Source organism: Ceratotherium simum, chromosome 20 (genome assembly GCF_057802395.1).
Source record: "Ceratotherium simum simum isolate JZ-2026a chromosome 20, ASM5780239v1, whole genome shotgun sequence".
NCBI classification, from domain to species: domain Eukaryota; kingdom Metazoa; phylum Chordata; class Mammalia; order Perissodactyla; family Rhinocerotidae; genus Ceratotherium; species Ceratotherium simum.
In genome coordinates this window covers 45,588,757-45,616,188 of record NC_141919.1, presented here as the reverse complement: position 1 = coordinate 45,616,188, position 27,432 = coordinate 45,588,757, and the positions used below count along the sequence as shown (strand labels likewise).

The window sequence follows — 27,432 nt, the reverse complement described above, 5'->3', positions numbered from 1 at the left end:
GCACGCTCCTGAAAATAGCACACTCCCTGAGGGCAGGCAGCACCCAGGAGGGAAGGCTGAGCCAGCTGAGCATGCCTAGTTGATTCTTCTCAAATTTACTAATTAAACGAATTAGTCCCTCCACTTCCCCTGAGGCAACGTTAGTAAAAGGGCAGAGAAAGGCCAGCTGGGTACTTACGGGAAAATTCTTCCTGATAAAAACCAGGAGTGGGGAAATGGAGCTCTCCTCCAAAATTTTGCAAGATTTTATACATTTTGAGGGTCAGGTACTCAGGTCTTATGGGGAAACAGTCAAAGAACAGACCCAGTTATGGTCGGAATTGCTATTGATCGTGAAGCCACGTAAAACCCGGTAAAATGAGAAATCTGGATTAGTAAATATAACACTTGATGTGTGCCCATCTCTGCTTACATTATCTCACTTATCCCTAAAACACGCTGTGGTGTTGGTATTAGTACCTTCCTTTAATCAAAGAAGAAAATGAAGCACAAAGGGAGAGTGTTTAGCTCAGGAGGGTAACCCGTTAGGGAGCAGAGTCTGGACTCCAGCCCACATCTTTTTGGCTAAAGGTGGGGATCTCTCTAGTCCTCCAGGTGGCCGTATCCTTTACAATTACATGTTTGATTCCATTTTATTTCAGACCTCTTTTTTAGTTGTTGTGGACATGTTCAGGAGTGCAGAGAGGATAGCATCATTAATTATTTGTCTCTGTTTTCACCTAAGCAAATTGGAAAGCTCCCAGGTAGGCGGTTGTCTTTTCTCTCTTGAGAATTTCTGGGGATGCAGTCTTAATCCTCCAGCCAGATCACTGTGTTCTGATTACAGGAATACCGTTCTCATCAGTTTAGGGATCATAGCTGAGTTGTAACCTAAAGTGCTGTATTAAATGTAAAGCATTTTAAAATTTAAAATGAGGAACTTTTACACTCATTCTAAAAAGTGTATGCGGGCTTAGTGGGAGGCTAGGAGAGATATAATTTGCCCTGGTATATCCAAATTCATGAGATAATATTGCTCTCGAATTTCTTATATGCAAAAATGCTGGACCTCCCTCACAATATTAAGTTAAGTGGGTTACAAATGTTAGGGCATATCGACTTATTATCAAATCACTTAGATTAATATTATTTCCTTTTGCCTGAGAATTAGAGGTCCATCCAATTATGTAGGAAGGAAGCATGTGATTTCTTTCTCTCCTCCTGTGCGGGCCTCCCATTGCCTACTCCCTCCCCCCCATCTCTTACTTATAAACACTCATTTGCATTGAACTGAATCATTTTCCATTACTCAAATTATTTCTTGGTGTTGTGTCAAAAGTTGTAGTTCCCTTTCTTACCTACCAGCCACCTGTCAATAACTGTGTAATGGTTTTGTATTTATGAGGTGCTTTCACAGGCAATATCTCTTAACTCTCATGATAACCTTGACACGTAAGCACCATTATCTTTAAAGAAGACAAAACTGAGGCTCATAAAGGGTGTCTTGTCCAAAGACATAGCCAGTTAGAGTCATCACCAGGACCTGAATCCAAGTCTTCTGAATCCAGACCACAAAGGTTCAAGAAATATATGTCTTGGAGAGTGACACATGACCCTGTCCATAGGGCTAGGTCTGTTTCTCCTTTCCCCTTCCTAACCCCGTTGGAGATGCCCTAGAAGTTCCTCTGGTCTTTTTTTGTGAACTACCCTATGTCTAAAGAGGCAGTCCTAAGCTGGGGTTAAGAGTTTTGGAGTCAGCTTGTCTACTTATGGGTTCTATGACCTGGGGCAAAGTTTTAATCTCACTGGGTCTCAGTTTCCTTAAGTGTAAAATGGGGATAATAGTAATACCTAAATAAATAGTAAAATAAATGTTAGTTATTGTTACTTATATAATTAGGTTGAATAGAATTTTAAGCATTCTAAGATAGATTCTAGGAGGCTGTTTGGTCTCTTAAGAATCTGACTCTCAATTAAAACTTGCATCATGATATGATTCAAATGATGGTGACGATAATAGTGACAACCACATTACTCAGTACCTACGATGTTCCAAACATTTTTCATATACCCTCTTGAATTCTCACAGCAACCCTGCAGACGCTGTGCTTTTAGCTACCAGGCTACATGGCCTCTAAATCTTGCCTGCGATTGGCATCAATTTTACCCACCCACCCCCAAGTTTAAAAGTACTCTTTTGAAAATTAGCAGTGTATTTTCCAATTTCCAGTCTTCTAGCCTGTTTTGTGCTCTCTACCCCCCTTCAAAGATCTCTTGCAGTGCTTCCAGATGTCATACAGAAGTTCCCATAGTGCCAGGGATAAAAATTTCCCAGACCCTAAGACTCAAATTCACTTAGTGTGGCTACGAGTAAATGAGCCTGTTGACAGTTACAGGAACCAGCTTCCTTGAATTTGAACATTTTTCCTTTAAAGCAAGACTTTTCCAAGAAAGACTTGGCATACCCAGTCTCAAAGAGAAAAGAAGGAAATGGTAAGTGACAATGACCTTTATCCTAGTATCTGATGGAGGGTCTTAGTGACATCAACCAGCTAGTGTACACCTGTGCTTTAAAAAGTAAAATACATTTTTTGACCTGTTTTCATTTTTCATTTCAGCTATTATATCAGCTCTATCTGTAGTTCCCTCCCCATCCTCCATTCTCCTCTCCTCACCTGCCTTAGGTATCATGTTCTCAAATCATGTCTTTTTTTTTTTAAACCACAAAAATATTTCCTAGCTAGTCCAAAGATCTGGAAGTAATAGAGCAAGTGGTTACTGAGTTGGAGAAGTTTTTTTTCTTCCTTTTAAAAAATTAGTAAAATAATTGGGATGTCTTTCATAAATATTAAGTGGGCCAACTGAGCTTTTATCTTATAATAATTTTATGTTCACTATTTATTTTTAAAACTATGGTAAGATTGGATCAACCCTATTTAGGATTGGACCGTAGATTTGCCATCTTTCTCGTTATCGGGAATCCAAACCAGTCTCTACTGGCCTCCGGAAGGACTTTATTTAAGAGAACATTATTCTCTTTAAGAAAATATTTTTTAAAAAGTCTGTCTTTTCTTCAGCAGAATGTGAGTATGTGGTGAATTAAACCAAATAAATCCCACCCTTGTCGATCCTTCCATCCTTTCCACTCTTGGTCACCACTGAGTGTCTTCTTCCGAATGGCGATGTTTCTGAGCCTGTGAAATGGGTCTCTGCTATGAACACGTATGCACTGATTGATTACTGCTGCAATGTACAAGGTTGCATGCGATGTTTTCATTTTTGGAGTATTTACTCTTATTTTTAATGCTAGAATGTCCACACAGGTGACTAAATAAATAAGCGAATGAAACAATGCAACTTGAATGGACATTAAAGAGCTAGAAAATGACGGGGAGTGAGGGAGTGACAGACTTCTGCAGGCTCCTATCTGTACAGACTTCTGTGATCAGAAATAACCTCGGCCTTTTAAAGCTTTGAAATCATGCATGTCTTTGAAGACTAAAATGAGGCAGCAATATTTCTCCCAACTAATTGAAAATGCAACGATAGCTATGGCAGCTCAAAGTTGAGAAGGTAGATTAGTTGGACTGAAAAAAAAACAAAACAAAGCAAAGCTGCTGTTCAGATAGGAATCTCTCCAATTTGGGGAGTGTCTTGTGAGCAAAGGATGGCACCTAACGAGTAGGCAGGAGTAAAGGTGTACATAAAGGTTGAGAGAATCGCATTCTTAGGCACATCCTTTGTTGGAGCCTGGGAAGGTTGGATGATGTTCATTTTATTCACACACAGACACACACACACACACACACACACACACACACTCTTCTAAAATAGCAACCTAGTCTACTTTTATTCAATATTTGGGGTATGGGAGGAAGGTTTCATGGACTGTTCCGGCCGTAAAGAGAAAACTATAGTGGGAAGATGAGAAATCAGACTAGTCATTTTTCAATTCTGAAGAGCTGGAATTTTAGATAAGAGGGGAAAGGAGCCACCCATTGGAGAGAGAAGTTAGAGAGATGTCTTGCCCTTTCAGGAGGGGATGCTTCAAGGCAGCCCCGCAGCTGGTAAAACCCAACCTCAGTGAGTTAGTGGTGAGCTTATGGGTTGAGGTAGAGTCCTTAACAGAAGACAGGAGGTCCAATTTGGTTTCACTTTTGTGGTTTCACTTTGATGCAAAGGGTTCTTCATTCACTCACTCATTCATTCATTCATTCAGCAAACATTCAGTGAAGTCCGCTCTGTGCCAGGCACCATCTTAGTTCCTGGGGCCCCAGCAATGAAGAGGACATGGTACTTCCCGGGGTACTTCCGGGGCATTTCTCTTGTGGCCTTCCTATAGTGAATTGCCCCGCCAGCTGGTCCTAGTGAATTGCCCCGCCAGCTGGTCCTGCCAGGAGGAGTCTTCCATCCCGCAGATGAGATATTGAACTTCTTTTCCCCCATCGAGTATCAGCTTTGGTCCCTCTCCTTTCTGTCCTGCCTGCCCTTCTGTACACCAAGGTCTCTTTAGCAGTGGTCACAGCTAGAGAAGATGGATCTCTCTGGAGTGAGCAGGAGAGTTGTTTCATGTTTTCCTTATCCTTGGCAGGGAGTTTTTGATTTTCCAACTACTAGGAAGAAGACATCAATAGGAAAAGAAAAATAAGAACTTTCCTTGCCAGTGTTGCTTAGTTACATTGTCAACATTCCCCTGCAGCCCAGCCAAATTCTTTCTGCATATTTTTATAGTGCACATGTTTTATTGCTACAATTGATCTATTAAGCAGAAAATATGAAGAACACATGGAGCCCCTGTCAATTTTATGCTGTTTATTTGGATTTCCGTTTTTCTCTTTCCACAAGACCTCGCTCTTTCGTGTCCTGTTCATTCTTAACCTGAGTAATACTGTGAAGGAATCACGTCACTACCCGTGTGGGTGCATTTAACTTTGTAGCTTAAAAAGCAAAAGCCAATAAACTACCTCAAATCTAGGCAGAAAATTATGCACTTTTCAAAGGCAGGGACCAGGTTTTAATGAGCTCTGTGTCCTTGGTGCCTAGCCCTGTGTCTGGCACTTAAAAGGCCTTGAGTAAATGTCTATTGGTTGAGTGAACAATTGGCTTCAAATGCTTATCGATAACCAGCATTGTAGTGAGTACTCTTAACATAGAATTTGCTTATAGTTTCTCCCCAAGGGGCAAAACTTATCACTTGTCTTTTTCTTTGTGGAGACTGGAAAAGGACAGAGAATAACAACTGTGTTGTTGCTAGTGTGACATTTTATTTAGCCGAAGATGCTTGTCCTCATGAAGCTGCAGCATCAGTAGCAGCAGCCACATCCCATCTGGCACTTATGAGAAGGTGTTCACTGGGCGCCTCCAGGGTGCCGGGTGCTGTGCTAGCCAAATCAATCCAGATCAAAGAGCCGGTCATTGTCACCATCTGTCAAGGCGACTGTATTCAAACTGTGAGTCTCTCTTCATTCTTGTTCTCACATACACACACACATACTCAACTGAAGAGTATGTTTATGAAGCACACTGTCAACAAAACAATGAATGGAAGTTTACTTAGGCATCTCTCTACCCAGCCCGTCAGGCAGCCCTTTAGCCCAGTGTTCCTCAAAGTGTATTCTTCTCCTGAGATTTTGTCAAAACTCAGACTTAGATCTAGTAGGTCTGGGGTAAAGCCGGAGAGTCTGCACTTCTAACAAGCTCTGTTAGTGAGATCAGGCCTCGATACTTAAAAATGTCGTCCGTGGACAGTAGATTTGGCGTCACCGGGGAGCTTGTTAGACGTGCAGACTCTCAGGTGCCACCTCAGACCTACTGGGTCAGAACCTGGATTTTAACAACACCCCACATTAACATTGGAGAAGCACTGCGCTAACCATTTCATAAATCTACAGTTTAAATTATGGGCGGGGGTCCAATGGGGTTCTGGGTTGAAAGTAAGGCCAGGTGGATCTCCTTTTTCCCTTGTTTATCTCAAAACTCTTTTAGGGGTCGGCCCTGTGGCCTAGTGGTTAAGTTCAGCACACTCCCCTTTGGTGGCCTTAGTTTGGGTCCCAGGTGTGGACCTATACCACTAGTTGGCGGCCACGCTGTGGCGGTGACCCACATACAAAATAGAGGAAGACTGGCACAGAGGTTACCTCAGGGTGAATCTTCCTCAGCAAAAAAACAAAAAAAACCCAAACAAACAAACAAAAAACTCTTTTGGGTACCTGACCCAATATAGCATCTAACACTCACATAAAGACACAGACAGATGCCTCTTTGATCAATCATTCAGTGGCATGATGAATTTGTTATTATCCAACCGGGATTGCCATTGTCTTTAAACATGGGGGCCAGCCGACCAAGCAACCCCTCTCCGGAGAATTTTATTTTAGACAAAAGGTTTCACCAGAAGAGACACCATCGTGTCTGAGCACGTCAGAATTGTTAACACATTTAAAACAAGCACTAGGCGATCAGAGCTTCTGTTTCCTCGTCTGTAAAACAGAGATAATAATACCACCTGTTCTAGCTTCCTTTATAGTCTCATTATGAGGAGGTTTGAAATCTATATGTGAAGGATCTTTGAAAACATAAAAATGTTCGTGAGATTTTACAACAGCTTTAGTGAGAAAAAAAGTAATATGTGTTTCAGTGCCAGAGACATCTAGATTCAAAATTTAGCCTTATCATCTACGAATTTTGTGATTTCTGGAAAATTATTTCATTTAGTTGAGCCTCAATTTCTTTTTATATGAAATGGTTATAAAAACATCCACCATGCAAGGTTGCAGTGAGGATTAAAATGTTAATAATACGTGTAAAGGATCTGGTGCATGGTAGAATTTAATAAATGGTAGCCAAGAGCAACACATGAAGGGGCTTGGTTGAGAAATAATCCTCCAAAGATAATTTTTCCCTCAGGTAAGCCTCTTACATTGGAGTAAAGAGAGTGACTTTATTTTATTTTTTTAATTTTTTGTTTATTGCAGTAATATTGGTTTATAACATTGTATAAATTTCAGGTGTACATCATTAGACTTCTATTTCTGCATAGATTACATCATGTTCACCACCCAAATACTAATTACAACCCATCACCACACACATGTGCCGAATTATCCTTTTCGCCCTCCCCCCTCCCCCCTTCCCCTCTGGTAACCACCAATCCAATCTCTGTCTCTATGTGTTTGTTTGTTGTTGTTATTATCTGCTACTTAATGAGGGAGATCATACAGTATTTGACCTTCTCCCTCTGACTTATTTCACTTTGCATAATACTCTCAATGTCCATCCATGTTGTCACAAATGGCTGGATTTCATCGTTTCTTATGGCTGAGTAGTATTCCATTGTGTGTATATACCACATCTTCTTTATCCATTTGTCCCTTGATGGGCACTTAGGTTGCTTCCAAGTCTTTAAAGCTGGTTAAAGTTTTGAATAAATGCCCGTCTGGTTCAAGAGACTGATATCTTGAAGTTCATTATCTAAGTATCTGATATCTCGAAGTTCGTTATCTAAGTATCTCTGGCAGAAAAATCCCCAAACCTCAAATAAGGTTTTAATGTTTATTTAAATATTCATGAGTGCCAGCCACTGCAGGGCTTTGTGACCAGCAGGATTTGCTATGATTATTCTGTCTCATTCACACGCTCTCCTCAGAGGCGCCAGAGGGACTTGGTGGCGTCCACAAGAGCCTAGCACTGGTATGGAGGAAGCTTTCCACATTGGTGTCCATGCAAGCAAACACTCCAGACCATGGGAAACAGCAGAACTAGTGATACAAGGGTCATGTAAGACGGCTCCAGAAGATTGCTCTGAGGACTGTGGGAATCGATGGTACCCTCATTATCAGAAGAACAGAACAACAGGTCTTATTTGCTGGAGACGTGAGGGGGTGGCTGTTGCGTTGTTACTGCTTTACTGTCAGCAATTAAGCATTTGTGATACAGAGGGACTGTTGTCTATTTTAAAAGAGAAAGAAAACCAAGTCCTCACCATCCTTTCTCTATCTTCCCAACCTCTAACTCCTATTTTTGTTTCGGAAATAATTTTCCGAAAAATTAGGAGGGCCCTTTTTCAGGCCCTCAGATTTCTTAAGCCTCTTTTCAGGCAGGCTAAGCCTTTGGGAAGGGATTCTTGTGAAGAAGAGATCGCCCCTTTCTTTCCCTAGTGTTTGCAGAGTTCGTTTGGTGGCGTCCTTCCTGGTGAGATCCCCAAGGACCCAGGAGTGTGATTTCACAGTCTGAGGCAGAGTGTCACGTGACCTGCTTTTCCACCTGGGTCTCTTTGTGGGCTATGTATGCTCAATGCCATGGGAGCAAAAACACTTCACCAATAAGGCATTTCAGTGAAAACCTGATAGGAAGAGGGTGGGGTCAAGAGGGAAGTGAGTTGACAGAGAGAGGCGGCAGGGAGTGGCCAGAGGAGCCTTTCAACTGAATGACCAGCAGTTCTGAGCAAAGAGCAGTCTGTGAGGGAATACAGATGTCTCAGGTGTATTTTATTTTTTTTTTAATAACTTAAGCTTGAATGTATCACCAAGCCATGTTTGAGTGTGGATGGCAGAACCCCTTCTAGGTAGGGAAAGAACCCTTCAGTGGGATCCTGCTCCAAGTCTATTTTAACAGATTTCATGAGGGCCCTTCTGACTTTGGCCACCACTGTTGGCTCATTTTGTTAGGGCTTGACTCCTGAGTGGATCAGTTTATCTCCTGTGTCTAGACTACAGGACACAGTCTTCACCTCCAGCCAATCTCTACTTGTGGTCTTTGGGGAATATGTGGATGGAAGCTCTGGGTAAAGGGGCTTCATGAACCAGCAAGAAAGACAGGTTGACAGGTGTCACTTTTTAGAACATAAGGCCACATGGAAAGAGCATTTCCTAGGAGTCAAGAAACTGGATTTCAATCCTAACCATGCCTCCTACTAGCTATGGGACCTTGTTAGGCAAGTAGTTTTATCTCGTGGAGACCCAGGGATGATACCTACTGTAAATCTACTATAAACCTCACTGGAATTTTGTCGGGTCAAATGAGATAATGGAGAAGAGAGCACTGAAGACTTCAAAGCTGCACTGTCCAATATGGTAGCCACTAGCCACATGTAGCTATTTTAATTTAAATTAATTAAAATTAAAAAAAAGGAAAAATTTAGTTCCTCAGTCACAATAGCCACATTTCAAGTGGTTAATAGCCACATGTGGCTAGTGGCTACCATATTGGACAACAAAGATATAGAACATTTGCATTATCACAGAAAGTTTTATTGGACAGCTCTGCCTCAAAGCGCTATCTAGGGTTTGATATTACGGACATAAAGGCACAAAAAAATATAAGGCACCTTTTAGGGGTGATAAATGCTGTCATAGTTAAGGATTCTTGGAAAGAAACAGAACCCACTCAAGTTAGCTGAAGGAAAACAAGGGATTTCTTTGACTAATTCAGGAAAAACTTATGAATCCCAAGGGCTGGAATCACAGCTAGGTTTCAAAAGAAATTGGAACCAGTTACAAGACGATTATCAGGAACTAAAGAAGCCACTCTCTCCTTCTCACTGTCTCTCTCTTTTTCTCTTCTTCTCCCTGTGGCCACTTGTGCTCTTGTCTCTGTTTCTCTGTATGTTGGTGGCTTCTTCCGTCTTCCCCTCCTGTTCCTCCTCATCCTCCTCTTCCTCCTCTCCTCCCTCCCTTCTCTGCAGACCGGCTTTCTCGGCTGCACTACCCATGGTCCAAATAGGGCTCAACTAGACCCAATTTTCATCACTTCTCGGGGTAATGCCTAACAGGCTGGGTCCTGATTCCACATTCCGAGGAGAGATATTCTTAGTAGCCAGCTTGGTGCAATAGCCACCCCTGCTCCAATCGGCTGTATCCAGGAGGATGGAGGTGGTGGCTCCATGCTTACTCAATAGGGACAGTGAGGGGTGGGGCAGATGCTCTCAAAAGGAGCATATGTGGGATGGGGATGGGTCACTGACTAACATACTCATCCTTAACACCTTGGAGAGGTCCACTGAGCCTATGATCACACAGACAAGAGTCGCCAGAAATTTGACCAAGGCCATGAAGAAAAGGAATGTGCTGCTGCTTCTTTTGTTGTTTGCATGGTTTGAATCACCAATACAGATTCCCAGGGGTTCGGCTTACCCTTCACGTCCATATACGTGGATGGAAGTGGGCACAGCCGGAAGGGAGGTGGAAATCAGGTCTAAGCCTTTGTCATTTCTTAAATGCAAACTGGGCACTAATGAGATCCTTTTCTCTCCTGCCTTTAGGAAGAAACATGAGGTTCCCCTGGAAATTACTCAAGAGGAAGATGGAAGGGGCTCTTTAAAATAGATTAAAAGCTGCCGGCTGCAAGACTGGGGCCAGAGGGCTGGCAGTGGAAAGCCCTGTTGGGTTGTGAACCCTCACGGAAAAGTTCCAGGTGCCTTTTTGCTTCCTGCAAAAGAAAGGAAGAGAAGGCGAAGACCATGTCCATGGCCTTGAAGCAGGTGTTCAATAAGGACAAGACCTTCCGGCCCAAGAGGAAATTTGAACCTGGCACACAGAGGTTTGAGCTCCACAAACGGGCTCAGGCGTCCCTCAACTCGGGCGTGGACCTGAAGGCAGCCGTGCAGCTGCCCAGCGGGGAGGACCAGAACGATTGGGTGGCGGTGCACGTGGTGGACTTCTTCAATCGGATCAACCTCATCTACGGCACCATCTGTGAGTTCTGCACGGAGCGGACCTGCCCTGTGATGTCAGGGGGCCCCAAATATGAGTACCGGTGGCAGGATGACCTCAAGTACAAGAAGCCAACGGCACTGCCAGCTCCCCAGTACATGAACCTTCTTATGGATTGGATCGAGGTCCAGATCAACAACGAGGACATATTTCCAACGTGTGTGGGTAAGTCCGCGACCAGCTTCTTGGTTATTTTGTCACAGCCTGCCCAAGCTCGGAAAGTTTGCAGAGGCTTCTTCCAGGCCTGCCTTTGGATGCTGGATCGCAGCCGTGTCAGTGTTTTCCTAAATTCCGTCACTCGCATACCTGTACTTTCTTTTTCCATATCTAGGAACATCACTGAAATTGAAAAAAAAAATCATCTGTGGACCACTTACAATCATTTTGTGGACCTCAGTGGTAGACGTACCACATCCTGGGGAACACTGACTTGGTGAAATGTTAGATTTGATCTTGCTGGCTTCCATAGGTCTAGACTCCAAACCCACACAGTTATCCTGGTAAGATTTTTATTTCAGGGCCAATTAGTTAAAGTTACATTAACTCTGGTGCAATTATTGTTATTCATGTCTCAGGTTAAGAAATCCCAGGGTGAGAATCCATGGATTTGTTTGGGGATCCAATGAACAGGGGGTTGGCATTCTGGGGAAATAAAGATACTGGCATTTTGTTCTTCCCTCTCCTGCTCATAGATCATTAATTCTAGGCTGTACTGTTAACTCTGGACCCTTGTGTAGCTGCTAGACCCACTAGGACACTTGAAATGCAAATGCTTTTGTCTGCTTTGTCCTCTGAGCCATAAAACTCTTCAAGGGGAAGGACCAAACATTTTCTCCCTCTTATATTTATTTATGCTGCTCATCATTGGATTTTCCATGCACTGATAGGCTGACTTTAGAATTCAGTTTTTTATCCCCTAAGTTCAATAAGAATGAGCAATCTCCTTCTTCCACTGTGGTATCTCCCCTGCCTAGCATGGTGCCCTAGAACCTTTGTAGGCACTCAGGAAATATTTGTGGAATGATTGAAAAAATACTTGGGCTGTTAGAAAGTATTATTAAAAAGCTCTGAGATGGTTGGGGTATTAAAAAAAGGCATTTGAAACACATTGTTGTAATCACCTCTAGATGGGGGGCAGCGGGAGTGTCCCCGTGTGGCATATGGAAGGTTGAGGTAGGGCATATGAAAGTAATTAAGTTTATACCAGAAAAAAAAGTGTATAAATTGATTAAGGCAGTATGTGCATCTTGAAATATTCAGCACACAAAGCAATTTGCTCAGAATCTTGGTGTTGACCTGTCCGGTTGCCTCATGCTCTGTCTCTCTGCGGTCCCTTGGTAAGGAAGGAGGTGGGGTATGCGGTAGTGCAAACCCCCTTGGATCCCTAGCATAGAAAGAAGAAGACAGCTTTCAAAAACTCCCCTGGCCATATAATAGGCCCCTCGGAGGGGTGGGAATTTCTTCGGTTCATGTCTTCTTGCGCTTTCATTGACTGTCAGAGGCTTCCTTTGGAGCTGGAAGGAATTTTTCCTTTCCGAAAGCATTGCAGGCAACTTCCAGTGCTCTGTGCAGAACATATGATAGCAATAAAGATAAATAGATGTGGGCAAAGAGACCTCCTCTTTGTCCTTCCCCTTCTGCTTCTGCTCCTTGATGCTTTGAGCTCTGGGCGCTTCTGCTCTCTCTGGCAGCTGTAGTGACCACATAGAGTTGCTGACCAGAAATAATAGCACAGAGCCATGGTGTGGTACTTGAGAGTGAGGAAGCTTCTGGCGGTCTGCTAGGAAAATAGGGCATCATAGGTGGTTTTAGACTTTCCTTGGAGGAAATCAGTGGATGCTGCCATATCCTCCATAGTAATTGACCTTGCTGTCTTTTTCTAGACAATTCCTTAACCATTCAATGTGCTTGGGGAATGGACTTCCCTGATCAGAATCCTCTGTTTCAGCTCTTCCAATCCATGCTCCGTGGTACACCACTGTTCTGAGAGATCTTAATAGGTTTACCCTGACTTATTTTTCGGGAAAAATAAGTTTGGAGAATGCTGAGTGAAATTGATTTCTTTACTACAGGACTTTTAATATGCTAATGTGCATTATAGTGTGCATATTTCTCTCCAAGAAAGGAATACTCTAGTATGTGGTGTTTCCTGATTTGAACCTCATACCTTTTTCTTTAGTGAAACACCATTAGCATCTCTTTGGACATGTTAATCTAGATAAATTAGAGTTGTCAAACTTTTGTTTGTATCAGAATTACTTAGGCCTTCTGTTCAAAATGTGAATTCTTTGGTCCTCCCCCTTAACAACTAAATCAGAATCTCTTAGGTGAGACCTAAGAATCTGCATTTTTAATAAGCACCCACCACTCCTGTAACCACCCTGAATGCTTGTCATTCCCCCAGAAACAGTCTGTTACTACCTCTCTGGTTTTATCCATATTGTTCTCTCCTTCTGGAATCATTCATTTGTTCTATCTAGTGAATTCTTATGCATCTTTTATATCAAGTCCTCTGTGAAGGCTTTCATCCATTAGGATGTAGGCCCCTTAAAGTTATGGAATATGTCTTATTTATTTGAATATCCCAGAACTAAGTCCAGTCCTGGTACCTTATAAGTTGTTGAATGGATGGATGGGTGGATGGGAAAATCATCTTTATAAAGTCCCAACACGTGTATGGTGCTGGTGATCAAAGTGAAGTTAAACAAATGTCTCTGAATCCCTTTGTTACCATCCCTGGGTATTTCCTGCCCCTTGCCTCCACGGGGTTTAATTTTCTCTGTTTAACTTTTGCAAGGTAAAATGTTAGGGTAAGTAAAAACCACCACCATCCCCCATCACACTGAGAGTCCTCATCAGCAACCTGCTCACCTCTCTTATTTGTCCTCAGACAATATTGTTGCTATCTTTTGAAAGAACTTATCTTTGGGAACCACTTTCTCTGTTAGAATTCATTTCCTCCTCTTCTTCCTCCCCCTGATTCCAGCCTACTTTTCTTTTTGATCTTTGTGCTCCCGTGAGTCATTATTATAGAAATCAGCAAGATGTCTGTCAAGAGGAGTAAAAGAAGAAATCTCGGCGAACAGCAGACCCTGAGTGGATGAGAAATGGGGAGTTCTGCTTAGCATTACGGCTTTGAATCCCAGGCATACTTCTGTGTTCTTAGTCTGGGAATTGGGAGGGGTTCAAACTTTACCTCCTCCCCACTGTGATCCAAGGAAATAGGACCGGAAAATACTGCCAGATGTGAAGGCTTCCCCCTTAGTTAGGTATTAAAGGATATAAACAGCTGTTGATCTCTACCATTGAAACATGGAAGAGAGAAAAGCTTTTATCTGTTCCTGGATTCTAGCTGAACTAGGATACCCGTGCTGTTTCAGAAGTTGAGCTGTCTCAGTTGGGAAAATACCAAACAGATGTGGCTCCCTTGTGAACCGTAGTCTCCTCTGCTCTCCCTTGATCCCCCCAGCTTCCTTTGTTAAAAAGCCAACAGATGTCCCTGTTAAAGCTCCTAAGACAGCAGTAACTTCAGAAGCAAGAGCCACCTCCTCCTCGATTGTATTTCTTTAACCACTTTTAGAGATGACAGAAAAATAGAAAGCCTCAGCCTGTTTTTTAAATTCTGTGGCCTGTCTAATTACAGTAATCTTTATGTTCTAGCCCCCAGTTTCCCTGTCTTTCTGTTATATAATAGGATTTAATATCTCAGATCTGACACTCAGAAAAAAATGAGCAGAAAACATCGAGCTCCTCCAACTCATGTTTTTAAAAAGTCTTTGAGCAGGAGGAATAAGAACATTTAAAAAATAATTACATGATCTCACCTACCTCTATGGTTTTAGAATAAATGGATGTTGGGGAAGGAAAGAGCAGGGACAGGAAGGAAGAGAAGCGAGAAAGGGAACGCCCATCTATGGAGCCTGCTAAGTGCCAGGCGTTGTACCTGCTGCTGTTCATCCTTCTTAATTCTTACCATAACCCAATGAATTAAATAGTCCATTTTACCACTGAGGGAGCTGGCATTTAAACAAGCTAAGGGGCTTTCCCAAGGTTGTACAGCTAAGTCATCATCTAGAAACCAGGGTTTGAACTTGAGTGTCTGGCCAAGAATCTCTGTCCTTGCCACCCACTACCATTCATAGCATGTATCATTGTTTTGCAGATTTTTCTTCACGTGGCTAAAGATGTCTCAATCAATGATTTTAGGAGGTTGTCTAGGATGGAGAAAATTTCAGAAAACCTGATTTTGCTATAACTTTTAAAGACATGATTTTTTTGTTTTTGTTTTGTTTTTGTTTGCTCCTGTTTAAAAATCACCTCTGAAGGACCTGAGAAGTGTGCCCTGGCCCTGTAACTATTCCCACGTTCCATTCTAAGATTGGGCAGAGGGTGACTTAGCCTCATGAATTGGGGGCCCACGACTACCTGTTCCTGCCATTCAGTCATTCATTCATTCAATAAATGTTTGTCGGGCACCTGCTCAGAGGCAGGCTTTATTTTAGGCACCAAGAGAGAGCAAAGCAGACTGAGTTCCTATCCTTGGGCAGTTTCCATAATGTCCAGAATATCTAGTTGCTCCAAATTGCTCTGCACATTTTTCTAAAATGAGTAGTTTGCTCAATGGTCAAGTGCATTGTGGAAATAGTCGCATCCCTTTGGCAACCTTTCTCATGAGACTACAGCTGCGTTTCTTCCTCTCTCAAAATATTATGACAGGAAACATGAGACTATAAAAATGTCCATAGGGATGAGCTTTTCAGACGTGGGGTGTCAGGGAACTGAGTTTATAGTTAGCCTATAAATTTCAACTTTTTATTTTCTATTGTATGTCTCCCTCTTTTTTTTATATATAAATCTATTAACACTGGTAGGACAGAATGTACATCAACAAAATATATTTATGGTGTGGTAGAACAAACACTGGACTTGTAGACAGACTTGGATTTATTTAGCTAGCTTTGCCATTACGAGATGCTGTGTGACGTTGGTAAACATGTTGCCTCTGAGCTTACGTTTCTCTGTTTGTAAACTAAAGATTATAATTTGATCTCACAGGGCTGTTGTAAGGATTCAGTGAGGCAGTGTGGGTAAAAACACCCAGCCCAGAGCCAAAAGCACCCATAAGAGGTGCTTAAAATAAATGTGTGTTCGTTGCCTCTCTCTCTGCATACATTTCTACGTAACTATCAACCAAAACTCATGGAGACCACAACAATAAAATGCATCGTGGGGGCCAGCCCGGTGGCATAGCAGTGAAGTTCGTGCGTTCTGCTTTGGCGGCCTGGGGTTCGAAGGTTTGGATCCTGGGCGCGGACCTACTCCCCGCTGAGGTGGCGCATCCCACATAGAAGAGCTACAACTCTACAACTATGATACACAACTATGTACTGGGGCTTTGGGGAGGAAAAAAATGCATTCTGAAAGACTCAATCATATTTTTAAAAATTAGCAGTCTTCATTGCTGAATCACTCTGTGACAGGGGTTATAAATACTTCAGGTTGTCATCTCTCCAAGACTTTGGGAAATTTCAATGTTTGTTTGGGAGCTAGGCCAACTCCTGGTTTCAGGAATGAGTACCCAGCTCTTTAGAGAGAAAGCCACTAGGATGGGTCTTCTGTCTTGGTTTTCAGAAGATGGAGTACTAAACCTGCCCATGTCCAGTGTTAAACCAGCTGAGCTCAGCAGAGGGTGGGTGCGGGTTAGCTGGGGAAATGGGCAGATAGCCTGCTGGTCACATTTGAGACTAGCTACTCATGAAAATCAGCATTGAGCGAGGTTACCCGGATTTGATCTCTCAAGGGGACAGGAAAAGTGTTCTCAGTGCCAGGAATGGAGTGCCTGGAAAAACTTGGCAAGTTTTTCCAAGGCTCTGAAAACATGATTTGCCTTTGGGATCTAATAAACTATTTGGTTCCCTAAAATTTTACTAGTCGGAAGAGCATAATAATAAAGCTGCCATTTTCTGAACACATGCTACCCTAAACACTTTAGCTGCATTATGTTGTTTAATCTGTAAAACAACCCCATAAGGCAGGTAAAACAACCCCTAAGGCAACTATTTCACAGATGAAAAGGATTAAGTAATTTATCCAGGGTCACACAGGCAGAGCTAGGATTCAGTCCCAAGATGCCCACACCCAACTCCGCAGCCCACCTTTCAACTACTCCAGCATCTCGTGTCTGTGATGTTCTTACCCCAGAATCAACATCACCCTTGATTTACCCCTGCCTGTTGCATCAAATGTTAAATCCTCTCTAGGGAGCATCCTAAGACAAACCCCACGGTCACAAGGAGAGATGCAAAAACAGACAGGGCCCTGCATCTGATGCAAATTATACTAGATCCTTACTGATGGGAACTCCAAGGTTCTGCTCCTTTTAAGAACTTGCCTTCTCTAGATTCTGATGTTACCCAAGTTTGTTCAGTTGTCCCTTCATGGAAAACATGCAGAGACAGCTGAATCTACTCTTCCCCACCCCCACTGGCTGCTGGAGAATTGATGGTCTATTGTTGACCGTCTCATTCCCTACCCCCACCTTGTTAACCCAATACTGCAGTGACTTGGTGCCTGAGTTAATGAGGACAGTGTTAAATAACCAGCCCTACTCAGCAAATCCCAAGAGACACCTCTGAAGAATGGGGAGGGCCTCCAGTGTGCTAGAAAGCAGAGAGGAAGGAGAGTGGAGACAGGAGGCCCAGAGGGCCTCGAGTCTGCCCTGTAAGCTAAGGCTAATTACCTGCTGTCCCCACCTGCACTAAGTTCTCCATTACCTGTGCTATGTAATTTTAATGGGCCATATCTCAGGTGACAAGTTGTTACATCTCAGCATCAGCTGGGAAGGGAGTTGGGATACATGATATTCAGTGGAAAACAGAGATGAAAAACAAAGGCCGTAATGGGAAGGGGGGCACCACCACTTTTCCTCAGTTGGTGGTTGTAGACATGGCCTCCTGCCTGAGCCAGCGAAGGCTGTGTGCTGGAGGTCAGTGCTGCATGGAGAGGCAGGCCAGCTCAGCGGCACGCTTAACAGGATATGGATATGTATCTGGAAATGCAACGGGATGGAGAAAAATGACTTAACCAGAACTCTTGTCCAGAACAGAGTATGGAGTTGGAAGAACAGTTGTATAAGCCATTGAAGTGAGGATGAGATCCCCAAGGGCATGCTGTGTTGTCACTGAGGTCCCACCTGGCTTCTAAAGAGAGCACGGGTTTTGGTTTATCTGGGCAGGGCATATCAGCAGGACCTGACCCCAGAGGCCTTCTCTCTCTGCCCTCCCCGCCAGTGCTCTCCTTCCCCTCTAGACAGAGAGGTTATAGATACTGAAATAGTGTCATTCTGAAGGGAGGCCAAGTTATTAGCCTGCCCTAGACCTCCATGTGTGGAGAGTGATTCACAAGCTTTTCCTTTAAAATACCTTTGTAGGTCTGGGGACATGTATTGTCTGTAAGGCCCCTGCATACACGACCTTGCTGGTGTCTTCTCTTAAAAGCCCATCTGAAATGATAATTCTATCCATGTTTTCCTTCACATTATCATGTTTTTCCCTTAAGTCTCTGGTAAAATGGATGCTCTGGGAAGATGAGCCAGTTTGGGAAGGAGGTGATAAAAAGGAACAGAAGCATGAGTCAGATCTGAGCTTGAATCCCAGTTATCAACTTTTGCTGGCGAATGTTCAGTCTCTCTAAGCCTGTTTCCTCATCTATAAAATGCGTGTAAAAGTATCCACTTCACGGGACTGTTGAGAGTATGAAATAACATGCTACATTGAAAACACTTGGCCCAGTGCTGGGGCATAGAGTAGGTGTGCTTTCCACGTCTGTTCCCTCAGTATCGCACAGTATCAGGGCGATGAAATAAACATATCAGGTGAATTGAGGTGAGAAAGGAAAGAACCTAGGATGAAAATCTGTAGTTATACCAAGCATTTGGCCGTGGAGTTGATTATTCATGTCCCCTTCACTTTTTGCTGTATCTTGTGGAACCAGAGGAAGAAAAGATAAACATTTATGGGGTGAGTTGAACTTTGGTTGGCCTTGGCAGCCAGAACCAGGAACGGGTCCACAATAGAACTTCAGAAGATATTTTGCATGCATAGCACATGCATAGCCTGCACAGAGACGATTCCACCTTCTTGTTTTTGGCACAGGCCACAGCACCCAGCATAACATTCTACACTACGTAGACACCTGGTGAACTAGGTACTACCATGTAAGTGTAAATTTATTGACCGATGCCATGTAGTTCATATTACAGGACAGATGTATCCCTGAAGATTGTGAGGCAGTGGAATTTTCTGTCACTTGGCTAGTATTTTCATTTCTCAGAGAGAGTTCCATGTTTAAAGAAAGCTTGGCAAAGAATCCTTTTATTATGCGAGTACCTCCTTAGTGATGTGTCTAATTGATCTTTAGTGTATGTCTTTGGAAGTGAAAATGTTTGTCTTCCTGGAGAGACAAACTGGAGTTGTTAGTTGTCTCTCAGGAAAAGGAAAAATCAATTCTTCAAAAGAAGCAGTAGGTTTTCCGTGATTCTACATTGTCCAGCCCAGGATCCCAGGACTGGAGAGCAATGATGATTTAAGGGGGTGTTTGTTTTGTTTCCCACCACCTGTGTCATATCCTCTGGGAATCTGCCAGCAGTGGCAGGCTGAAGTAAGGAAGCCCTAATGCCTGGTGTGGTGGCACAATGGAACCTCAGCATCTGGGGACCACCAGGAATTACTTGTGGGTGACTTCCTTCAACATCACCTTGATGGCCTGGCCCAGCGAGGGAATCCTACCATGGCCACCAGGAGCAGAGGGAAGAAAGTTGTTGAATATTGGAGATGTACCTGTTACTGCCCTCAGATAAATCATTCGTATTTCACCATCCCAAAGGGGGAAGAAAAAGCCTGCAGCTGAGAGCATCTGTCTTTCCGTGTCTCGGAAGAGAAATGTGAGCGAGTATGTTAATGATTTGTACCAAGGCCCCGCGGAAACTATCTGTATCTGTGGGCAGTAACTGTCAAAACACATGGAATATGTTTTGATGGCTTTATTTCTGTTTTCTAAAAATAGTGTAGAGGTCAGGGCTTGTCATCAGTCCAGGTTCAAATCCATACTCTTAAAAATTATTGAAAATCCCGAAGATTTTTCCTTTAGATGAGTTATATCTGTCAATAGTTACCATATTAGAAATTAAAACTAGGAAAGTTTTGAAATATTTATTTATGAATTCATTGAAAAAATAGTAATAAACCCATCACATATTAACATAAATAACATTTTTTAACGAAAAATAACTGTATTTCCCAAACCAAAAAAAAAAAATGGAGTGGCATTGTTTTACTTTTTGTAAAGCTAGTGTCTGGTTTAATAGAGGACAACTGGACTCTCTTATCTGCTTCTGCAGTTCAATCTATTGTGATGCCTTGTTTTAAGTTCAAGTCTGGGTTCACACAGATAGATAATTGGAAAGGGGAGGACTTTGTGTACCCCTGAAAGGACCAGGGATCTCTGCAATGCTTGAGAACCACTGCTGTAGATAATGCAATAGGAAGGCTGATCCTTTGCACCGAGTAGGCACTTGATGATTTTGGTTGAATGAACACAAATTAAAATTGCACTGAGGGTTTCACAGTGTCCCTTGTGATAAATGGTGACATTTGGTGACATCGTGGTAGTGTAAACCAGTTAGACAACACTGTTCTTAGAGCCCAATTGATCGGGGGACACCTGCTATGTGGTATTTACCCAGCTTCTCACTGATCTCTTCACCTCACTGTTCATCGTCGTGCAGTCTCCCTGTCACAGACTTTTGTAGGACCACCGAGTGGAAGATGCTAATCAGTCTCTGCAAGAATGCACCCTCTGATTTCCTTAGCACTGTATTCACACGAACCTAATGAGCTAGTTCAGACTAGACACTTAACTGGCTGTACTTGATACGCACGTAAGAAGTATTTTAAAATTTGAATGGAACTGCTGTGATAACAATTATTGTGGTGGTGGTAGACCACCACCAGTTATTCGCCTTGCAAATTTTATGCAACAGTATTCAAATTCAGGATAGCTTTCTATCTGAGTCAGAGAGGTTATGAGTTTTGGGCTGGCCCCGTGGCTTAGCGGTTAAGTGCTTGCGCTCCGCTGCTGGCGGCCTGGGTTCGGATCCCGGGCGCGCACCGACGCACCACTTCTCCGGCCATGCTGAGGCTGCGTCCCGCATACAGCAACTAGAAGGATGTGCAACTGTGACATACAACTATCTACTGGGGCTTTGGGGGGAAAATAAATAAATAAAATTATAAAAAAAAAGAGAGGGGCCGGCTCCGTGGCTTAGCGGTTAAGTGCGCACGCTCTGATGCTGGCGGCCCGGGTTCGGATCCCGGGCGCGCCCCGAGGCACCACTTCTCCGTCCAACGCGAGGCCGAGTCCCACGTACAGCAACTAGAAGGATGTGAACCTATGACATGCAACTATCAACTGGGGCTTTGGGGGGAAAAAATGAATAAATAAAATCTTTAAAAAAAAAGAGAGGTTATGAGTTACTTTTCACCATCAACTGATACATATTCTTATAGGATACCAACATTAGCCAAGACAAAAATAATATTGTAAGGTAGCTATTAGGGAAAAGAAATTGAATGAATGATTTAGTAAGTATTTGTTCTTTTTTTTTAATTTAATTTAATTTTATTTTTTGTGAGCAGATCATCCCTCTGCTAACATCTGCAAATCCTCCTCTTTTTTTTTTTTTTTTTTTGCTGAGGAAGACTGGCCCTGGGCTAACATCCGTGCCCGTCTTCCTCTGCTTTATATGGGACGCCGCCACAGCATGGCTTGCCAAGCAGTGCGTTGGTGCGCGCCCGGGATCCGAACCGGCGAACCCCGGGCCGCTGCAGCAGAGCGCACGTACTTAACCATTTGCGCCACCGGGCCGCCCCCAGTAAGTATTTGTTCTTTTGGATTGTCTGGGACCCTGCTTTTTCTATCAGCATAGATATTTGAATTCAGCATTAACTGAACCCCATGACAAGGGACACTGTGATGGAGATAACCATCAGTCAGCTTCTAGATGGACATGGCCACATTACTTCAGCCTGAAAATGGGCAGAGATGAGTTACCCTCTGTGGACAGACTAGTTTTTGAATGAGGTATGTAAAACATCTTATGCCAAATGAAATGTGTTTTTACTGCAAGTGTCAGAGGTAAATCTCACACCTACCTTTCTAAGTGGGGTATGTCATATCTAGCTTTGATTTTATGCAGATGATGTAAAAATGATGTCTACCGTCTATTGAGTGTCCTCAATAGGTTAGGTGCCTTACAAAGCTCACTTACTTTTCACAACCTTTTTAGAAAGCTGTTTTTTTGCCTCTTCTGCAAATGAGGAAACGATCTGAGACAGGCACAGATCACACGGCTTGTAAAGGCCTGTAGCAGGTCTTTCTGACTCCACTGTGTGTTTTTACTATGTCAGGGACCTCTGTGATATGCACATTCTAGAAATGTGCATCATGCCTTTGCATAAACACACAGACATAAATGTATTCAAAGGCTGAGTGAGAGAGGAAAAAATTGAAAGGATATATTGAAGAAGCAAAAGGTTTGGCTTCTCTATGACATCAAAGCATGAGGCCTTTGCAGAAGAAATCCTGCATGGATGAAAAAAGATAGTTCAGGTCATGGCTTTGTTACTTTCTCATTGTGTCTTGAATACTTGGGTTTTGACTCATGGTCTGCTGAAACTAGGAAGACTGATGCCAGTGGGACAACCCTCCATTAATAAGGCAAGATTGACGCTTCAATAATTTTCACGTGTGTGGTGAGACTTGATTGTGTGTGTGTGTGTGTGTGTGTGTCTTTTAAAGATAAAAATCTCACTGGGTAGGAGGAAAAGGTGGAAAAAAATAAACAAAAGAATATGAGAGTATGTCAACTCGCTACATTTAGTGCCCTGTAGTTTCACATTGAACTAATGAGCAGACCGATATAATTCAGAGTCTTCAACTTTTCACTTTCAATCCAGTGTGTACAGTCCCTGTGACTCTGTCTGCCTTCCCTTCTTACTCCTTGGTCTGTTAACTCTGTTTCCTCTTCTGTAACACCCGGAGACCTAGGTCATAACGTTGCTGTGAGGTCTTCATAAGATAATACACCAGGCTTGGTGTGTAGAAAATGTTCAGTACATCTCAGCTAACATGATTACTAATAATATTGCTGACACTTTATTTCTGCAAAGTAATTGCTACATTTTTCTCCCATATGAGAAGCTGCACATACCTATGAATGATTGTGGCTTCCAGAAATAAAGAGCCTGGAGGCCCTAAGCGCCTCGACAGGCAGGGTCAGAGGCAGGTTTCTGGACTTTTCGACCGTAGTTTCTCAGTCACCCCTTCAGACAGTTGACACATCGGGGCCCATGAAATTTTTTTAGCCCTAAACCATGTTGACTCTTAAAATAGCCGTGGAGTCTGGCTGCTCTTATCAGTCTCTGATGACTCACGGGGCTGACTAGACCCAATGTTATTTCAGGTGCCACAGGTGTACATTTCACCTCCTGCGGCTCCCTGGCCTCCCCACAGTGCCATCTAGCAGCTGGCCTGGGAGGAATGGCCGTGGGGCACTCTGTCTGAGAAATACAACCAAAAGCGGGGTCAAGTTTTTCAGATAAAATAGTGTATAGCCTTTTCCAGGATGATTTGAAAAGAGGATGTTATCAAAGTGAACTTTTTAAATTACCCAATAAATAGATCCATAAGGATAGGCTTCTTGAAAAGCTAGGTTTCAGAACTAAGTTCAGGGATGTTAATTTAGCAACTATTTTTTGCACACCTGCAATTCGAAGTACCATCTTAGGCAGTGGGCTACAAAGACTGGTCTGCCTGGTCCTTGTGCCTGCCGTTGGGGGCACCTCCATACTCCTGAGAGCCCTCTGTTCCCACAGTTGGAGCATTTAACACTGTCCGTAGGCTCAGACCCACCAGAGGCTCTGACCTTATTTCCCTGTTTTAGTGGCAGGGTGGACTCTCCTAGTATTATTTATTGGGTCAACTCCATACCCCAAATTCCAAGACCAGGAAGTGAATTGTTGCCTAGGATCTACCTGGTACCCCAGTCACTTGAGACTGGTGTCCCACTTTTTCTGCCCAGTAGTGCCATATTGGAGTCATATTTCTGGTGTCCAGGCCAATGACAGGGTCCCCACTACTTAGTGCCAGCCCCTTCCCTGCTGACCTCTGGCCAGCCGCTAGTGCCTCTGCCAGTCCTTTGTCCTCTTGCTCCAGCACTCGGCCGTCTGCCAGGTCTCCCTCCATTGCCTCCTACTGAGTTTGCCCCAAGCCCCTGCCTCATCCTTATGGGTCTATCAGGGGTCCTTAACCTCCTGCCACTGAAGAGGGCCTCCTACCACCAGCTTAGCAGCAGCAGTTCTGAAGCCAGCCAACCTCAGGCCAAGCACAGCGCTTTCAGCAGGGGGCAAGTGAGGGCTCCCAGACTCTGGCAGGAACAGGGCTCTGAATCAAGTTCCCTTCTAGCTGCCAGTGCCCTGGACAGACTGCTCAGGCTTTTTCTGAGGTCAGTGCTCTGCTCCTTTGCCCACGCTGAAGCGGTGGTGAAAGGCTGAGTGACTGAGAGCATGGTACAGCCCCTTCCTTAAAAGAATTCTCAGGGCACTTGGCTGTTTATACAGTTACTGCGACTGCTGTCTGAATGCGGCTTTTAAAAGGTAAACTGGCTTCCATCACAGTGTCTTAATGGTGTTGCAACTAAACAAGAAAAGGAAAACTACATCTGGCTTATTGCATGGGGGGGCCTTAGGAGAGGCCCCATTCATCTAGTCCAGCAGGCCATCTCCTTAATTTAAGAAATAGCGATGTGACTTCTATTCTTCCATAGCTTCTAGATGTGTTTTTATTTTCAGTAGTGTTTAGCAAAGTCATTATCTCATGCTTTAAGAAGAAGGATCCAGGGGCCGGCCCCATGGCGTAGTGGTTAAGTGCGCGTGCTCCGCGGCTGGTGGCCCAGGTTCGGATCCCGGGCGCTCACCGACACACCACTTGTCAGGCCATGCTGTGGCGGCGTCCCATATAAAGTGGAAGAAGATGGGCACGGGTGTTAGCTCAGGGCCAGTCTTCCTCAGCAAAAAGAGGAGGATTGGCAGATGTTAGCTCAGGGCTAATCTTCCTCACAAAAAACAAAAAGAAGAAGTCTCCAGACTTAAAATACCTCAATACATTTTTTTAAATGACATGACAAAAAGCTGAAGCCTTCTTTTTCCCTTGGAGATAAGCAGTTTCAGTTATAAGACAGGCAGCTGTGTCCCTAAGGATGACTCTCGCTTCTACTGCATAGCTCACTGCTCATAAATAATGAGTTTGACAAATGTAAGACGCATCAGTGAATTTCAAAAGGAAGGGCTCTGGTGACAATGTTATGCACTTTGTAGCAGTCAAAGGGAGATGTTTATCAGAAATGACTGCTGGGTTTTTTAAAAATGTCCATCAAATCGATCATATTCATCAATGATCAGTAAATAAATAGATCTCATATAAATAAATAAACAAGTTGGATAACAGAGCCATGGCCCTTTCACTGGCTCATATCCAATAAAATGGGAAACTTGTGCCATTGCTGTCAGTAAGGACTTAAAACTCACCAAAAAGCACTAAAGTCAACAAATGCCTTTATAATTACATAATAGCCCCCAATAAAGTCAGATTTTTGAACATCAAACAATTTTATTTTTTCCTGTAGTAGTCTTTGATATTCTAAGAGGTCTTAATGCCAAGAGGGGCACGGCTCTTTAGCCCATTCTTCACATAGAAGATAGTCATTTTCTTAAAAATTATAAGTCAGATCATGTTCATTTCTTTGCCTAAAAAACCAACATCTTCCCTTTGCAGCCAGAAAAGAGTCATAAATCGTTCCCTTGGCCTGCTGCACCTTTCATGAGCAAGACCCCGGCTACTTCTCTGACCTCCTCTTGCACCATTTCCCCGTGCCCACTGACTCTAGCCATCCAAGCCTTCTTCATGCTTCTCAAACAACCCCCCACCCTCATCCCCACTGGTTCTTCCTCCCACTCCCACCTCCAAGCCTTTGCATATTCTGTTCCCCATGTGTGGAACCCTCCACCCTGGACTTTGGCATAGCTGGCTCCTTCTTGTTATTCAGGTCTCAGCTCAGATTTCCCCTCCTTGGAGAAAGGAGAGGACTTCTCTAACCATTTGATACAGTGTGACATAGATCCCTTCTGTTTGTCTCTGTTAGACCATCTTGCCCAATTTTCTTTTCTTTTTTAATTGAAGTAACATTGGATTATAGTATTATATAAATTTCAGGTGTACATCATTATATTTCGATTTCTGTTCACCAGGCAGAATCTAATTACCGTCCGTCACTGTACACACGTGCCCTATTACCCCAATTTTCTTAATATTATTTTCATTTTCAAATTGTCTTATTCATTTATTCATTTATATTAGTTAACAGGGATAGGAAAACCAATAATTTCTTACTAAAAATCAGATAATAAAATGAAAATCATCATGTTAAATTTGAAGTATTATCTTTTTCTATGGACATGATTGCTTGAAAGAAGTTATCTAATTGAACATGTATTTACTTACTATGTGCCCAGCACAGTAGTAACATCGGGAGGCCAATCAGACAGTTAGCAACTCTTTACTGAATATTTCACATGTGCCAGACAGTATGCTAGTGTGCTAAGCACTGGAACACAGCGGTAAACAAAACAAGCATGACCTTCCCCTCATGGAACTTAAAATCAAATCGTGGAGTGAGACATTACAAAGGAAGGAAGCTTCCTGAGTGCAGGAATCTCTCCCATTTGATACTGCAACCCCAGTGCCTAGAGCAGTGCCTGGCACAGGCAGGTGCTCGGTGTAAGGTGATGAAGGAACAAGTGAAATAAATCCTCACAAGTGTGGAAAGTGCAGCAGAGGAAAAGGCAGTGTGCCAGATATACAAAATACAGACACACACACGAATACTCCTAAGCATACCCACAGAGGGTCTCACAGGGGGACCTCAAAGGTGATATTTTAAGGTGAGACTGGCAGGGATGGGATTCAGCAAGGTGGAAAGGGTAGAGGAGGAAGGTGGTCTGGGCAGAAGGAGAGAGTAACATGTGCAAAGGCTCGGAGATGAGACAAGCGTGGCATCTCTGAAGGACTGAAAGAAGACAGGTATGAACGCACACAGTGGGTGAGGCGGGAGTGACACCTGATGAGTCTGCAGAGCTAGCAGGCCCTTGGAGACCCTGCAAGAGAATGTGGAGGTCCTGAGAGGAACTCTGGACTTTAATCTACGGTCACAGGAAGCCTCTGGAGGCAGATGAGTGACATGGTAAGGCTCGAATGTTAAAAGGCTTGCTCTAGCCGCAGATTGGGGAGGGGCAAGGATGGATGCAGAGAGACCGCGAGGACCCCATTGCAGCGGTCCAGATAAGAGATGGTGAGCACTTAAACTCAGGTGTGGAGAGAAGTAGGTGGATTCAAGAGGTTTGGAGGGAGAATTGGTGATGTGATAGAGGGACGTAGACTGAGAGCAGGAGGAATAGAGGTCACTCCCAGGTTTCCGGCTTGAGCAACTGAGTAGAGCCGTTTGCTGAAATTCAGAATCTTGGAGGAGGAATTTTGAGGGGCTCAAAGTTTGGTTGAGTTGATTTTGAGGTGCCTCTGAGACATCCAAGTAGGAACATGGAACAGACAGGTGGATCTACAGATCTGGGACTCA

At 43.4% G+C, this 27,432-nt stretch overlaps 1 protein-coding gene across 1 annotated transcript in view; it reads left to right on the top strand.

Moving 5' to 3' along the window:
* MOB3B (MOB kinase activator 3B) overlaps nt 1-27,432 on the top strand; it is a 182,746-nt gene that overhangs the window by 52,322 nt on the left and 102,992 nt on the right. Inside the window, exon 2 of the mRNA XM_014786006.2 lies at nt 10,238-10,853. Within this exon, the coding sequence (XP_014641492.1) occupies nt 10,436-10,853 (418 nt within the window). The 5' untranslated portion in view covers nt 10,238-10,435. The remainder of the gene's footprint in view (nt 1-10,237; nt 10,854-27,432) is intronic.